This window comes from Sylvia atricapilla, chromosome 10 (genome assembly GCF_009819655.1).
Source record: "Sylvia atricapilla isolate bSylAtr1 chromosome 10, bSylAtr1.pri, whole genome shotgun sequence".
Lineage (NCBI taxonomy): Eukaryota > Metazoa > Chordata > Aves > Passeriformes > Sylviidae > Sylvia > Sylvia atricapilla.
Window position 1 is genome coordinate 5,808,361 of NC_089149.1, and position 15,586 is coordinate 5,823,946.

Here is a 15,586-nt window from a genome sequence, read left to right on the forward strand (position 1 = left end):
CTCCAGCCTGAAGGAAGGGCTTGACTGACACAGAGGAGCCCAGCCTGAGCAGCTGAGTGCTCTGAACACAGCCAGCCTGTGGTTTTCCTGTGAGGTTAACCAGCTGAAAAAATGTAGTTTGACTACTCTACAACTTAGTTGTGTGTTGCTAATAGTTTATTCTAGACACATTTTTAGAGGTTTCTTTTTTTTAAGATTAATTTTATTAGTTTTATTAATTGTAGAACATTTAAGTCTATTAGTCTGGGGAGACGTTTCATTTCTTTAATGAATGCAAAATACACTATATGAGCTTAGCAGTTGTTACCAGGGATTGAAGAATGCTGGTGTTGTGGAGTCTGCATAACAATAAAAACAGATTGGAGGAGCATCTTGCATATAAAGCATTTTCCTGTATTGGTGCTGGGTTAAATATTTATTGTTTTGCTCATGTGTCAGAACAGTGCAAGTGGAATAAAGCAGTTAAACTCTTAAAATGCTGTACTATTGAACTGAACATTGCTGTCATAAAAATATTAATCCTATATCGTCAAGGATGGTGATAAAACCCCCCAAACCACCATATTTTATAGTCCTCTTACCCAAAGCTGTAAACATTTCATATATAAACTTTCATGCATAAGAAAAACTAAATTTCATGGTTGCTGTAGGAAAACTTCTCTTCAGCTCCTGGTAGGCTGGTAGGAATGGGGGTTGGTGGATATTCAGAATTAACTGTCAAAAGCTGTATTTCACAATTTCACATCATTCAGTGGGCCCTTAAACATTAAAGGAAGAACAGGCTACTCATCATTTATTTATGAAACTTGACCAACTGTGGTGGGCAGAATAAAATGAGGAGAGCTTGATCTCTGCTGCAGTGTAGGACACTGGATGATCCTTAAATGTTTTGTGATTCCTGGAATGAGCAATGGATCTTGTACACAGGTATATGCATGGATATAACATGAATGACAAACAAATAAATATGGTTTTTTACCTGGATGTGTGCCATGCAGTGGGTTTGAGTGGGAGAGACTGTAGGAGATACAAGTGTGTTATTAAAAACACCTTTTCCAATGGATTTGTTGTTTGGGTTTCAGCAATTTTCAATAGAACTGTTTGCACAGACTTGAACAACTGTGAATGTATGTAAGAATGGCAGGAGCAGAAATGCTTAACAGATTAAAAAAAAAAAAGGAGTAATACAACCACCTTTCAGAATTAGTTATGAAATGGAAGCTATTTCTTGAAGGTATTTTAAAATAGTTTTCTGTGAGACTCTGCAGCCTTTATTTAAACTGTGTAATACACAATTGCATTCTTCACAGCACTGAATTGAAACAGTGAAGCAATAATTATGCTAATTTTGAAATGGGAAAACACCAAGATTTGTCTCTGTCTGACATTTCCCTGATAACCTCGGAGACTTTAATACACAGAATTTGCTGTATTTTTGTGTTAAAGTAGAACCAATCTTGGGCTATTCTTTTAGAAAGCCTGCAATTTTGTAGGTAAAGGTGAGGAAGTTATGTTGTACTATATAAACTGTTAGCTGAATGCAAATAATCTCCAGTACTTCAATTTCCTAATATTCTTGAAAAGAAACCTAAGTAGCTTATTTGCTATAATAGATGTTGAAAGCCTTCACGCCTACTGTTTATTAAATGTTTAATTACCTGATAGATTTAAAAGCTACACAAGTATGTAGCACTCAGACTGGGCTTGATTTCCAGTTTCCATATTTATTACAGTTCTGTTGCTAAGATTTCACCATTAAATACTTACGTGAAAGAAATACAAAGATTTCACTGACTAGAATTGTTTTAAGAAGCCTGCATAGGAAATGTGTATTACTTACACAGAAGATGTGTATTATGTATCTTTAGCCTTTTAATTCTGTTTTTTTCTTAAGCCCTGCTTTGCAATTGTGGGAAATTCTTTACATTGCCAGCATTTCACAGACATATTATGGATTGAATATGATAATTTCATTCAGCTTTTTGTTGTTGCAGAGCATGCTGCTAACTGAATAAAAACCCGATTCCTTAGAGGCCATTAAAGATCTCAAAATCTTCCAAAAAGGCTTTCTAGTCTTCTGGCCAGCATGAGACACTCCATGTGCCTTAATTCTTCTCTTGCCTCTCCTGCCACCTCAGTTAGATAAGAATTTCCTTGTCCTCTGAAAGACTCAGCCATGTTGCAGCAAAACTCCACTCTCTGCCCTGTTGACGATGCTTCAACCCAAAGAACACTGTTTAAATGAGATATTACTACAAGTCTTCAAGAATCTGACTGCAAATAATTAACTAGAGCTTTGATTTGTGGGTTTGTTTTGTTTTTTTTCAGAGCCAGAGCTTCAACTGTGTGGAAGAGGCTAAATGTCCAGCATCCAATGTGAGTTCTGTGCAGATGCAGGGAGACTCAGATTATTTCATCAACCACCTCGGAGTTCCTGCCACGCAGTTTTCCTATCAGGACAGCAAAGCATCAGAGGTATGACTAAAAGTGAAAATAGCAGGAAGATAGAATTATGTTTTCTCACGTTATATCCTGTTGTAGTGGAAATTTGTCTCCTCTAAGTGCATTTTTTTAGGTCTTCAGAGGATTACCACAGAGCTTCAAAGTGACTGGTTTTGTAGGGCGATGGTATTCAAAGAAACAGATACACATTGAAGGATGTTATGTTAAAAACTGTTAATATTGCTGATAGTTTTATAGGCTACGTGTTATCTAACCCAACTTCTCAGACTGTTTTCAACATAGAGAAAACAGGTATCAATGTGTATTTTTTTACTGCACAGTAGGATGTGACAATCTTCAAAATGAACTCTGTATCCGTTTTCATACCGTGAGAAAAATCAGATTCTCTAGGATAAACATTGCTGGTAAAGATCTGTATGCTTGGTTGGAGTCTTCCAGACACCACATTTTATTTCAGTTCATTATCCTCTGCAGGCTAAGTGGAAGGAAGAGGCATTTTATGCTGTTTTGAGTCCAGGTTGGAATTGGACACAAATAAATTGTTAGGAGGGTTTGTCCTTCCTCCACTTTCACTGTTGTAGGTTGTTTGCAGCTGAACACCTCAAACTCACCCTCAGTTGGTGAGCTGAGGATCAGGAAGCCTGGCATTAGCTCTTTCAAGACACAATAGGCAGGGGAAGAGGTGTGTGTTTCCATGCAAATGTAATGATGCACTGACTTCATTTCTCTTCTTTCTTCTCTCCGCTGTGCTCATCTGCTCTGGACACATCTTTCCAAGCTGAGGAGCAAAGCTGGGGCTGGGTTTGAGCTGGGATGTTTCCTGACACTGCATGCTAATGGGCTTTTCTTTCACATGCTCAAAACAAAGCAGGGATCTGCCAGATAAGGAGCGTTGCTGTCGTGTTGTGTAGATTAAAATAGATTAAGTCAAGAATTTATATAAATAAGGAGACTTCTGTTTCTTAACATCATGGCACCTATCGGGCAAAGTTTTCTGTTTCAGATGAAACACAAGGTAAAAGGCTGTAAGGAACATCTGAAGGCAGAAGATGTGTGAGTGCAATGTTTGTGGAAGGCTTGTGGTCCTGAGGAATGTTTTGTTGTCACTTAGCAGCTGTTACACATAGATTTCAATCAAGATCTGTGCATTTACAATCTCTAGAGCATGAGAAAGAATCTGCAAAGTTCAGTATATCAAGATAGTAAGTATTTCCCAGCAACATTTACAATATAAACACTGAAGGTTCCCTTGGCTATTGTCTACTTTAATCCAAAGTTATTCTTCATGTTCAGTTAACCTTGTAAATGTGCATTTTTGTCTCTCAGAATGACTCATCAATTTAATTAACATCATAAAAGACAATATTTCTGCAGTTGCTTAAACATGACACTCTAAATTTGGTTCTTTGTTAAAAACTCAGCTTTTGTCCTTCTTGAAAAATAATTTCCTGGAAATGAATTTGGAAAGTGTAATCTGCAGTCTTGAAGTAGACATACTGCACTTCTCAGACTGTGTGAGACCTTGACCCCATGAGATCTGTTTTATGTGGGAAATAAATCTGCTTGGCAAAATGTGTAAATTTCTCTTGGCAGGAGGATAGAATTTTTCCCTAAAAGTGAAGTTACATAGAATGATTAAATTTAGATTATTTGCCATATCTTGGTTATTTATTGTATGGGTTGTTAATAGTCCTCCAGAAGATAAGCTCATTGGCTCTCCTATGTTCTATCAAACAAACAATCTGTTTATCCTTTACTGTTTATTGCCTTTGTTTATTGTGGATTCTGTTTATTGACAGATATTATAAGGCAGACAAATTACTCTGTGTTGACAGCCCTATCAATAAACACTGTAGGAATTGCTGTTAGGCAGGTTAGGGGCTGATAAAAATCTCTTGGTTTGCAGGGAGGGATTTTTGCTAGTTTGTTTCCATCCAGCTTTTTTAACTACACCTCAGCTTTGTCAGCTTTGAAACAAGATTTGGGCAGACAGGTTCAGAAATGGACTGGTTTGATGTGCATTTGTGGGCTATCATTTTGCCAGGTGGGTTTCCTCTTGTCTCCCTTTCACTGCTGTGTCCTGCTCAGGAATCACTCTTCTTTGGAATGTGCATCAGCTGTTTATTTTATCCACCTGTCAGCCAGCAGCCTGCAGTATCAGGTAAAACTGGTGTAAGAGTTAAAAAGCCCAAGCCTTGTGCTTGTATTCTTTCCTCCAGAGCAGCAGCTCCAGGTCAGCTTTAGAAATGCATTTCTTACACAGCCAGAGCGATGCCAGTCCACAGAGGGGAGGTTATAAAAGCCTTTCATTGACAGCTACCTGAGGAGTAAATACGAGGAAATAAAAGTTGTAAGAGGAAACATTCAGGCCAGAAGAGTAAGTAAAACTGTCTGGCTTGGAATTACGTAATACAGTGAAACCACAGCCTCGGGGAGGTTAAATCTGCCTGGCAAATGGTCGGGTCTGTGAGCCAGTGAAGTGCATTCTGAGAGTTCAGCCACTGCTGTAACAGTGCACTGGGTGAAATGAGGCTCATTTATTCAGCAGAAATAACGGAGAAAACATGCAGAATTTTAGTCTCAAAGTAAGTAAACTTGCAAGAATTTCTCAAGTAGGAAAAAACAGCACATTGCCCAATTTCCAAGGATTCTCTTGCAGTTGCTGGAGAAAGCCGCCTTCTCCTCCTTACCTCTGGTGCACTGGCTTTTTCCTCCACAGGAGGGTCAAATCCTGATTTGTAATGTGTTAGGTGACAAGCTGATCAGATTTTCCTAATATTGCTGATTATTTTGATTTCAGGAGAACTTATGCTGTTCAAAATAATGATTAGTGTGCGTCCAAGTGACTGTGTAGAGTCTCCAGTGAGAAACCCTAATGTTGATTTCAAAACAGTTTTCTCTGCTACTGAAAGCCATGATTAGTCTATTAGCCCTCACCTCAGCAGAGAACAGTGTTAGGAACATATTCTGTTAGCTTTACAGCAACAAGGAAGAGTAGCATAAACTAAGAGAGCTGTTAAATCAAAGATTTGTCTTAGTCACTCTCTGTGCTACATAAAAGCTGGATATCAGTCAAATAACTTGATTGTATGGGCATTAGTACATCAGAAATAATAACATGGAACAGGTGAGTACATTCTGATTTTTTTTTTCTCCATGTGTGGACTATTTCTGTGCTGTTGAAAATGTTAGTCCTTTTCGTATAACAGTGTATTTTCAAACCCAAAAATGGTGTAGCAGGTAGAATACATACATGTCCTCCATAATGATAGAAACTATATGCATGTAACAGACTTAAGTGCCTTTTTCATCACAACTCTGCTTGGTGTCTTAGATATAAATTTCTCACCTGTGGTGTTTTAATTTTGTTAACAAAATAATCTTTTTTTACATGACTGAAGCTCAGCTCTTGGTTACCTGATTGTAAATTAGAAATAACTCTGAAAACACTGGCTATGGTGGTGTATGATCTCAAGGATTTGCACTCAGTTTCTATTTGGATTCATGACAGTTCTCATCTTTTAATGGCTATACATGGATTTTGTGCCTGTGTAATAGAAAATCCTGCCCGATAGGATTATAACTTATAACTTATAACTCACCTTATTTCTTATACTTCTCTCTCTTATTTCCTTAAGATTTGCGTTGTTTTTCTTCTTGTGTGAGCATCATCTCTGTAATTTTGTGTTTAATTTTCCTCTTGATGGAGCACCTTAAAGTGTGGTTTGCTCTGCTGGACTCAACATTCTGATGGCCTTTTGTCTTTCATGAAAGGGGACAGGGAAAAGTAGTTTTTAAGAGATCTGTGTTTGGATGGTACTGGGTTTCTTCCCTGAAAGGAGGAAGGAAAAAGGAAGGAAAAAGGTCCAACCCCTTAGTTACAAGTTAATTTCTTTTGATGACTTCTTTCCTAGCACAGTTTAAAGCATAGCTGCTGAAATGCTGGAGCACAGGTAATCACAGAGACTGAGAAAAAGAGCCTTGCTGTGGCTGCCTAATGTTTGGATGGTAGAGGAAATATAAACTGGGTTTTCCATGGTCAGAGATTTTGTTTGTTCCTTCAGCATTGTAATTCAAACATCATTGAACTCTTCAGCATTTTGAGCACCACCACTTGCAAACTTGAGCTGGTACAGGTGTATTTTGAGCTTATTTCAAGATGGAAATTAATTGACTGTTACCATCCATTTCTGTGTCATTGCAGTCAACAGTTTCATGAGGAATCCATTTTTAAATTATAGTTGGATGATTTCCCATATTATCTGCATACTATTCATCCTCCTCAGTGCATCCTGTTACAGAATGATTTCTATCAGATAACACAGAGTCTGTGATAATGTGGTAGGTTACATCAACATTAGCATTATCACTTTGTTGGGGAAAAAACCTGCTGCACATGCACATTATTTAAAAAAAAATGAACAAACTCTTTTTTTTTGTTGTTGTTGTTACTGTTGTTATTTATTGATGGACACATAATCATCATGAAACATTTCCTAGTAGATGCCCACGTTTGGGTATGCAGGACTCACAGAACATTTACTTTTACACCTAGATCATAAAAGTTGTTTTCCATGTCTTCACTCAAACTTAAGTACAGGCAAGAAGTATAAAAATTACCTGTCACATTATTCACAGGCTAGACCAAGGTAGTGTAATACCATGGACCACTAAGCTAATTTAGAAGAAAAATGAAAAGAGGTTTCTTTATAGAAGGCATTTGTATGTAATATATGTAGAAGAGTTTAGAATTTTGACAGTTTGAGATTGTATCCTCTTTAGAGGGAATGCATAATGATTTTTATTTCTGTTGAAATATGCATAACTTTCTGAAGGTAACTTTCAACTTTCATTAGGGCCCTTAAAAGTGATTTTCGCCCACACTGGTGTAAAACAGAGGGCACTAAATCTTAACTCTTCAGTGTATGTGGCTTCTCAGTTGTTTTTACCATCAGCCTCTGCATCCTCCCTCCCACCCTGTCCTGCCCTCTTTTTTTGCTTTTTATCACTTTGGGGAAACTTACAGCAGTGTCTTGATTTCAGTATTTACATGCTTAGACTGACACATCATGCACTTCTCTCAAAAGAACTCCAAAGCTTTCCAAGGTTTCTTTGTTACGAGAAAAGAAACAGAGGAACTGTCCTTGATGGAGAGAACTTAGGGTCTAATTTACAGAAAAATATCTCCCGTGTTGCAAGCTGCTGTTGTCTCTTTGATGTGCTTTTGTTGGTGTAGAGGGAGGGCTTAGGCAGCTTGGAATGCTCCTCAGTGCATCTGCCTTGTATCTCTTCTAAAATGAACAGGAAACTGATGTTTGAACCCCCAAACATGTTCTGTTTTTAAATGCATCTGTATGTATATAATCAACGGGACTTTGTGGAAAGAAACAAAATCTGTGGTACAGTTTCATCTCCACAAATACAACCTTGTGCACCTTGAAAGCAAACCTGAGTAGTCTCTGCTTTACTGAGACCTGGTTTTGTATCAGTAATGTAATCACTGCTCAAACAGTTCCACTGCATAAAGTCAACCTCCTTTTATGTTCTGAAGTTCAGGAGCTCTATGTTCTTAATGTAATTATCTTACCATCTGGAATCACAGCATTCATCTCATTGCTGCTCCATAGCCAGATGATTTTCTCCTTTACTTCTGGTGTGTCCTCCAGTCCCTTTCCAGCCAGGAAAGAGTTAGTACAGCCTTGTACATATTCTTGAGATTTCTGACCGACTGCCTGGATTATCTACAGCTGACCAGGCCCTTCTTGTAAATGTTCTGCTGTTTATCTTACATTATTATTTATGTCCCCCTTGATTAAGTGTCACCCAGTACCAATTAGTTTATCAGAGCCAAGTGTATTTATCAGGCAATTCCATTAGAAGCATCACAGCATCATTTTCTTGGAGGGGTCAGGGTGGACCATATGCAAAGACACGATGTGCTTAATTCAGCCTTAGCTGCTCAGCAGAGAATTTCAGGGCCTGTGGCATTTGTGTGAACACCCTTGGAAGAGATTTAGCACTGGTTGTCTGAGTCTGTAATTCCAGGGGGATTCTTACCCCGAACAGAAGCCATGTTTCTCCTCTTGCATCTAGACTAGGAGGGAGTTTGCATAATGGCAGTGTGTTGCTGCGATTCAGTAGCTTTTCCATCTCAAAATGCAGCTCTGCATGGCTCCCCTCATTCCCTGTTTTACTTCTCTGTTCTCCCTGATACATGTTAAATTTTTTAAGGAAATAACACAGCTGGTAGTTGCCCATGGGGAGTTACTGGAGATGTTTCATGCCTGTATGAAAGAATCAAAGTACCAGTGTGCTTAGTATACCAGAAAGCCTTTGCAAAGGAACAAATGTGTATCAGCTTCAGGACGGTTCCTTGGGAACCCAGGATTCCCTTTTCTCAGCTGCCTCTGGAGAGTTTGATGCTGTTGGAGTTGCTGCTGAGAGAGTTTATTATCTGTGAACTTCATGGGCAGCAAGGTGTAGCAGTGGGAGTTGGTTGTGTCAAGGTGAAGGGAGAGGTTTCGTTTGTGTTTGTGGACCAGCAGTGAACTGCCAGTGTGTAACAAGGAATAATTCCAGGAGTCCCCAGCAGGTTGCCTGTGGGTCCAAACCACAGCTGCCTCTCTCACTCATGGACTGTGCTGTCTTTATCATAGCTGTGCTTTTCTATATTCAGATTGATTTTTTTTCCTGACCTGTGTGGTTTTTTTCTGTCTCTAGCATAAATGAGTGTTTTCTAATTTCTCAGGTCAGTCAGGGGTTAGTGTAGTGCTCACCAATAATTCATTAATTCATTAGTCCATCTGTTCATTTGGATGCTAATTGAGTTGAATTTGGTAGTGAGAGCGTGGTGAAATTGTTAAGGTTAATGACTCGGTGTTCTACAAGACAAAATGTATTTGATGTTCAATTGATTGCTTGAGTTGTTTTATTGAATAATATGAATATTTAGCTACTTAATTTCATGGAAGACCATCTTTGTTATTGCACTAATGCTAGTGAAACTGATGACGTCCTCATCAGTTTGGGTGCATTACTCTGCTCCAAAAATTTCTGTCTGGCCTGACAAATCCTCATGCTTTGATGTCCCAAACGTCACACAGTGCATCCAGAAGGGCAGAAAGCTTTATGTAAACTTGCCTTATGGTATCAAAATCACACAGCTCCTTCAGCATTCATTCACACTGCATGAGTACATGTTGTTTCTGTGAGCTCTGTCCTTGCAGATTCTCTCAGAGGCTCCTCAGTGTCTTGGGATCGGCTGAGGATTGTTGGGAGTCAGTGGAAGGAAGACAGCCTGGGAGTTCACAGGATCAATGGGATACGGGAAAATGTGAAAAATTTGTTTAGACACCAATTAATTGCTTTTGTTTGGGGCATCTAGTCACTGAAAATATGTATTATCTAAGGACAGATGTCACTGAAGTTTCTGTTCTTCCTGGAGAATTAAATGGCCAGTTGCATTCATGGTAATGTTTTACCACTGTCCTTCTCAGTGGCCTCATTCAACTAACCAACTAAAAATCTTCCTGTAGAATATCTGGAATAAGTATCAGAACTTGCTTTGTACCAGTAGATATTAGTAGTGTGCCACTCAGTTTTGTCTTTTGGGAGGGAAAATCAAGATCACTGAACAACCAAAGAGCTGTGGTTTGGGTCAGTGATGCATTCTCGCTGATAAAATTTGCAATATTTGGTATATCTTACCATGGACACTGAAGGTTAATAAGTCTTCTGATAAATGAATATTGTCTTGAAGACATTGTTATTCTTAGCAAAAGACAATTTTTATTCTTGCTGCGAGGTGGTGATCCTCCCACCTACACAACATCTGTCTACTCTCTAACATTAGCTTTCTTCATTCAGTGTATTAATTTTTTTTTTTTTTTAGCACTAAAAAGGGGGAAAAAGGAAGCATTGAATCAGTGAAACAAAAGCATTGATAATATTTGATTGTGAAAGACATTGTACTGGGATTCATGACTTACAGCAGCAGCACATTGTTAGGGTGATCTTCCTGGAACTTCATGTTTCTGCAGAATTTGAATGCTCATTGATCATAAAATGTTACAAAATGTTCTTTCAACCTTCAGACAACACATCCAAGAAAAGCTGTTCTCTCTGAGATGTACTGAATCTTACTGAGCCTCCTGTTTCTGAGTTCTGAAACTTTGGGAAGATCCTCTGTCAGGTTCCAGATTTCTGACTTGGGCCACTCCTACCTAAACTGCTGATTCTGCTTTCAGTGTAAAAAGCACCAAGGGAAAATTGCAGAGGAATAAAGCCAGGCAAGGATCCTGACATCCTAAAAGTTGCTTTCTTTGTGCTGCAGTCTGTGAATTTATAGCTTTACAGTGATTATTTCAATTCACTTACTAACATAAGGAAGAAAACATTAAATTAAAAGAGATGAGAGAAATGTGCTTATATTCTTTTCCTTATGACTGTTGGCTGAGGTTTTTCTGGCTGCAGTTGAGTTGAATAATAAAATAACTTGTGCAGCAGTGATTCCAATTCTGCCTCTCCTGTATTCTGTGAAGTCTTGTTTGGCAGGCCTTGCTCATTTTGTCCAGCATTGCAAGGTCACTGCACATCTTTACCAGAATATTCACACACAAAATAGATGTGCTTTGGTTTATTTTTCTAAAAGTTCTTCAGTAAAGTGAAATGGTGAAAATACAGAAGAAAAGACTCCTATCAGAAACTCCTTCTGGCAAGCCCATTTCCAGAGTAGGGACATTCTCAGTTTGAAGATGTGTTAAGCTGTGGCAATTGCAGAGTTTTTCTTTATAAAAATAATTTTAAATTACCTATTTTATGTCTTTTGCATCAGTGAAACAAACTTTTACATCATTTTATAATCCGTTGTGGATTTGGGAGGTGATATTTAATTAGCTATCTAGGGCATTTGCTAGGAAGGGTAAAGCCAGCCTGCTACTGAGATGGAGAGGCAGGAGATCTCTTCTGCAATATATTTGCAGCCCTGTGGGCCTTTCTTGGTGAGAAATCCTATATGCCTGTTACTATTTCATCAATTCAATTTAACCCACCCTTCAGAGAAGCACACTTTGGCCTCAGTCTGTTCTATTCTACATAATCCACTTTTGCAGTAAATCTGCCTCAGTCTGCAGTACCCTCCCAAAGTAAAAGTAGTCCAGATAGCTGATGATAAACCGTATTTTGTTCTGTGAGATCCCTTTTCCATTAGCCTCTCTGATCTTTCTTACAGTCAAACTCATCCTTCTAGGTGGTAAAAAAAAAAGGGAAAGAGATGTCCCTTTAGCCCAGGTGAGGTGAAACAACTTTTTCACAAAGAAATGCACTTGTATATTTTCTGCCAGGACACCAATTGCTCGACTTAGGGAAAAGGGAAACAGGAATTCGTGAGAGCCTGGGGTGCAGATTTCAGAGGGGTTTTGTTCTCCTCACTGCTCTCTCTCTCTCTATCTTTTCTCCTGACAGGGCTTTCTCCATCACACTGTGACAGTGTTTTGGCACTGGTGTTGAATCTGGATGCAGACAAGTCCTGATGCAGTTGTGAGGCCTCTGGGTCCCTGGGTGATAGTTTTGGGCACTTGCACAAGTTCAGAGTGTGCCTTATGTGACTTCAGCCTCCCAGCTGAACCTGTGCTCAGGCTGATTCTGAAGATGTGCAGTGGTCTGCTTTGTGTTTCAGTGGCCAGACACTGCCCATTTGTGTGTATCCCTCAGTTCTCTGCAATTCTACTTTCTGAGCTGTTGTACTGCAAAAAGGCAGAAAGGCTGAAGCAGGTTAATAGCTGAGGGAGCACACATGGCAGGCATTTATATTGGACAGGTTACACAGCATAGTGTCAGTCCTCATGCAGCAAAAGCAACCCCCAAATTCTCACTTTCTGGACATTTTTCCTTGGTCTGTATGAAGAAAATAAACATTTTTCTCTTGGCTTCCATCCTTCTTTTGTGTATTTGCCTTGCAGGCTTTAGCAGTGTAAGATTAGCACATTTATACCTCTTGCCTACCTGTACAAATTTCAGAAGGATTTCTGCTCTCACTTGCCTCCTTCTCTCTTTGTGCCTTTCCTGGGGCCTTCTTTTGTCTCCTGTGCAATATAAAATTAGTGCCATGAATATTGTGACGTGCTGAAGGGCAGTGCTGGCCTGAGTATGGACAGTTCTGACAGGTGTTAAAAAGGGTAAAGTCAAACTGGATAAAGAACTTTAGTCCAAAGGTTGGTTTTTTTTTCAGATTGAGCATCTTTATTGCTGAGTGGAGCAACTTCCCCTGGCTGTTACTTTCAAAACAAACAACAAAAAATCCTCCCCTCACCCCCTCCATTCCCCCCTGCCAAAAAAAATATTAGTTCTAGAGATATTTGTGTGTTATTCACCAAGCTAAGAAGAGAAGGAGGTCTTCTTGTAAAAACTGGGGAACATTCCACAGGCAAGAAGAATCTGTTCAGGTGTGGAATGAGAACATAATAAGGAATTATTACTTACATAATTTGAGTACATAAGTTCACAATTTCTCTAACTGATAATTTTACTATTTCTCAAGTAATAGTCAGGAAAACAGAATCTCTTGTGGATTCAGCATTGTCCTGGCCTAGCAAAAAAAAAAAAAAAATCATATGTATTTACAGAAATAATTCCAGTTCTAAGACAGTATATGGCAAAATTTGATATTTTTTAAACTTTTTTTATTTTATGACAGCAAAATAAATCTCTAAAGCCTGTCTTGGTATTTATTGTTTTACATTAAAGCACCAAAAGTGCTGTGGGATTTTACTCATGATTTAAATTGCATTGGTTGGAAGTCGGCATATAAATTGAAGGCATGTTATAAGACAGCCCACAAGGGATGGCAAATTTAGTACCTTTAGAAGGTGAAACATTTTGTTCACTTAATTAGTTGAGGAAGGATAAGTTAAGTTAGAAAAATGAGTCTAGAAAACCAGAAGTGAATTTTAGTGCAATGTCCATCATAAATAAGCAAGAGTAAGCCAGATTTGGGGTTTTAAGAGATTTTTGCTTGCATTTTCGATCTCCATTTAATTGATTCATAAATCAATTAATTACTGTCACAAGACCCGAGGGCAGCAGGAAATTGGGTTCAAATTAAAAAGAAAAGGAGGCAATTTGTTTTAAGATTGAAAGTTGAATGTTCAATCGAAGTTTAATCAGAAGTGACCCATTATTTGAAAAGTGGAACATCAATGTCGTTCTAATTTCACAGAATGCTTCATTAAATGAGTATTGAAAAGACCAGGTTAACTGATCATTCCAAAAGGAGCACAAGACAAAGGGTTGATTTGGAGGCTCACTTCCCACATATATGTTATACTTGTTCATTTCTCTTCTGAAGAGCTCATAGAGATGCCAAATAATTTTGTTGGGAATTCAAGCGGATCATTTGGGTGATCCTTTGTAGACTGTAAAGTTCATTTGTTAAAAACATAACTTCATATCAGAAGAGAAAATGTTCTTAATCCATTTGGAGAGCCACGAACTTAAAGAAAAATCAACAGAACGCGATGAAAAGCAAAGGAGAACATTTTCAAAGCAGTTGGAAGTTGGGCCTCCTAAATTTCAGGATGTGATCCGACCTTGAAAAGGTTTTTCTATAATTTGATGCCATCTCCAGAGCATTCACAAGGCACTGAAGACTGCCTTCTGTATAAGGTGGAGATGGTGCTAAAGCCTGGCTGGGGCAGAGGTGATGATTTGTGTTTAGGATAACAACAACTGCAGCTGCAGCTCCCACTGTGGCTGAAAAGCAGAAAGGAATAATACAGTTGGTTTTAATGGTTTTGGGTTAGCAAGTTTTCCTTTTGATGTGCATTTACGAGAAGTTTGCTGTTCAAAAAAAGCCAAAATACAACACTCACTGGTTGTGAGCTTGGTGAGAGAACGACAGAGAAGTGTGATTCAGTTTCCAGCTCGTGGAAGGTGTTGCTCTTGCTGTTGAATGCTGAGAGGTGCTCTTGGAACATCACCTGGACTCGCCTCTCTGCCCTGTGCTCCCTGGGATAAAGAGTGGGCCTCTGTTAGTTGGAAAGCTCACACAGCTTTCTCTGGTGAGCATAATGCTTGGAAAACAACAGAAGGCAAAAGGAGCGAAGTTGGCTTTTCTAGCACTTCTCTATGGAGTAGGCAATTATGACTGTTATTATTCATTTTCTTTTAAACATTTTCTTTTACAAGTGCGCAGCAAGATGATTTCAGATGTCAGCAAGTTATTTCAAACAGCAGTCCTTTTCAAGATCTTTTCAAACAGGGTCCTGATTCCTTCATGAGCGAAACCACCCGTCACTCGTGATGTCCACGTTGTTCTGATCCATTTGCTGGTGGTTGCCTGTGTGTGTTGGGTTCTCCCAAAGGCAGAGGTGCTGGTTTTCCTGGGTCTGGAGTGGGGTGGGAGAGAAGCCAGGTGAGCAGTGCCTCCCTGCTTCCCAGGCAGCTGATCCACTACACTTTAGACTCCAAAAAAAGAGCACATTTGTCTAGATGGAGCAATGATCTGACCTCGTGTAGCAAATCTAATTTGGTGGTCGCTCCCTGCACTGACTGTCAGTGAGACACTCGAGAGTGAATATAAATAATGTAACTCTCTTTAGGTTATTGATTGCATTTCTGTGACTGATGATGAGCAGCATCAGCACCACCACAGCAGGATGAGGGTGTTCCTCAGCAGCCCCCCAGCCAAGTGACAGAGCTCTGTAAAAGGCTGTGCAGACTTGAAACAAAGATGAATAGTTAGGAATTAATGCTGAAGTATGTATTTTATCTTCGTAATAAATGACTTTGTGCATCTTCTCCCTGAGAACTAAAAAAAAAAAATCTGGAAGGAAAAAATTACTTCACTTATTTTTGTGATGTTTCTGTGACAAGTTATGCAACACACAAGTGCATCACTGAACACAAAAATTTATATGATGGAGTGCTAATTATATATATACATCTACATATATATATATATTTTTAAGAAAGTGGTGGGAGTTTGCTACCAGAAATAATCTCCTAGAAATGCATGGTAATACTGATAGAATATTGACCATGAAAACATTAATTTATAAAAAAATTAACAAACAGATTTACCAGCAATGTAATGTAATTCCTGTTTTAAGCATCTTGGCACCTTTGA

At 38.8% G+C, this 15,586-nt stretch overlaps 1 protein-coding gene across 1 annotated transcript in view; it reads left to right on the plus strand.

Moving 5' to 3' along the window:
- Nucleotides 1–15,586, plus strand: part of NAALADL2 (N-acetylated alpha-linked acidic dipeptidase like 2) — a 227,352-nt gene that overhangs the window by 154,591 nt on the left and 57,175 nt on the right. The window contains exon 10 of the mRNA XM_066326482.1: nt 2,329–2,475. Coding sequence (XP_066182579.1) covers nt 2,329–2,475 — 147 coding nt within the window. The remainder of the gene's footprint in view (nt 1–2,328; nt 2,476–15,586) is intronic.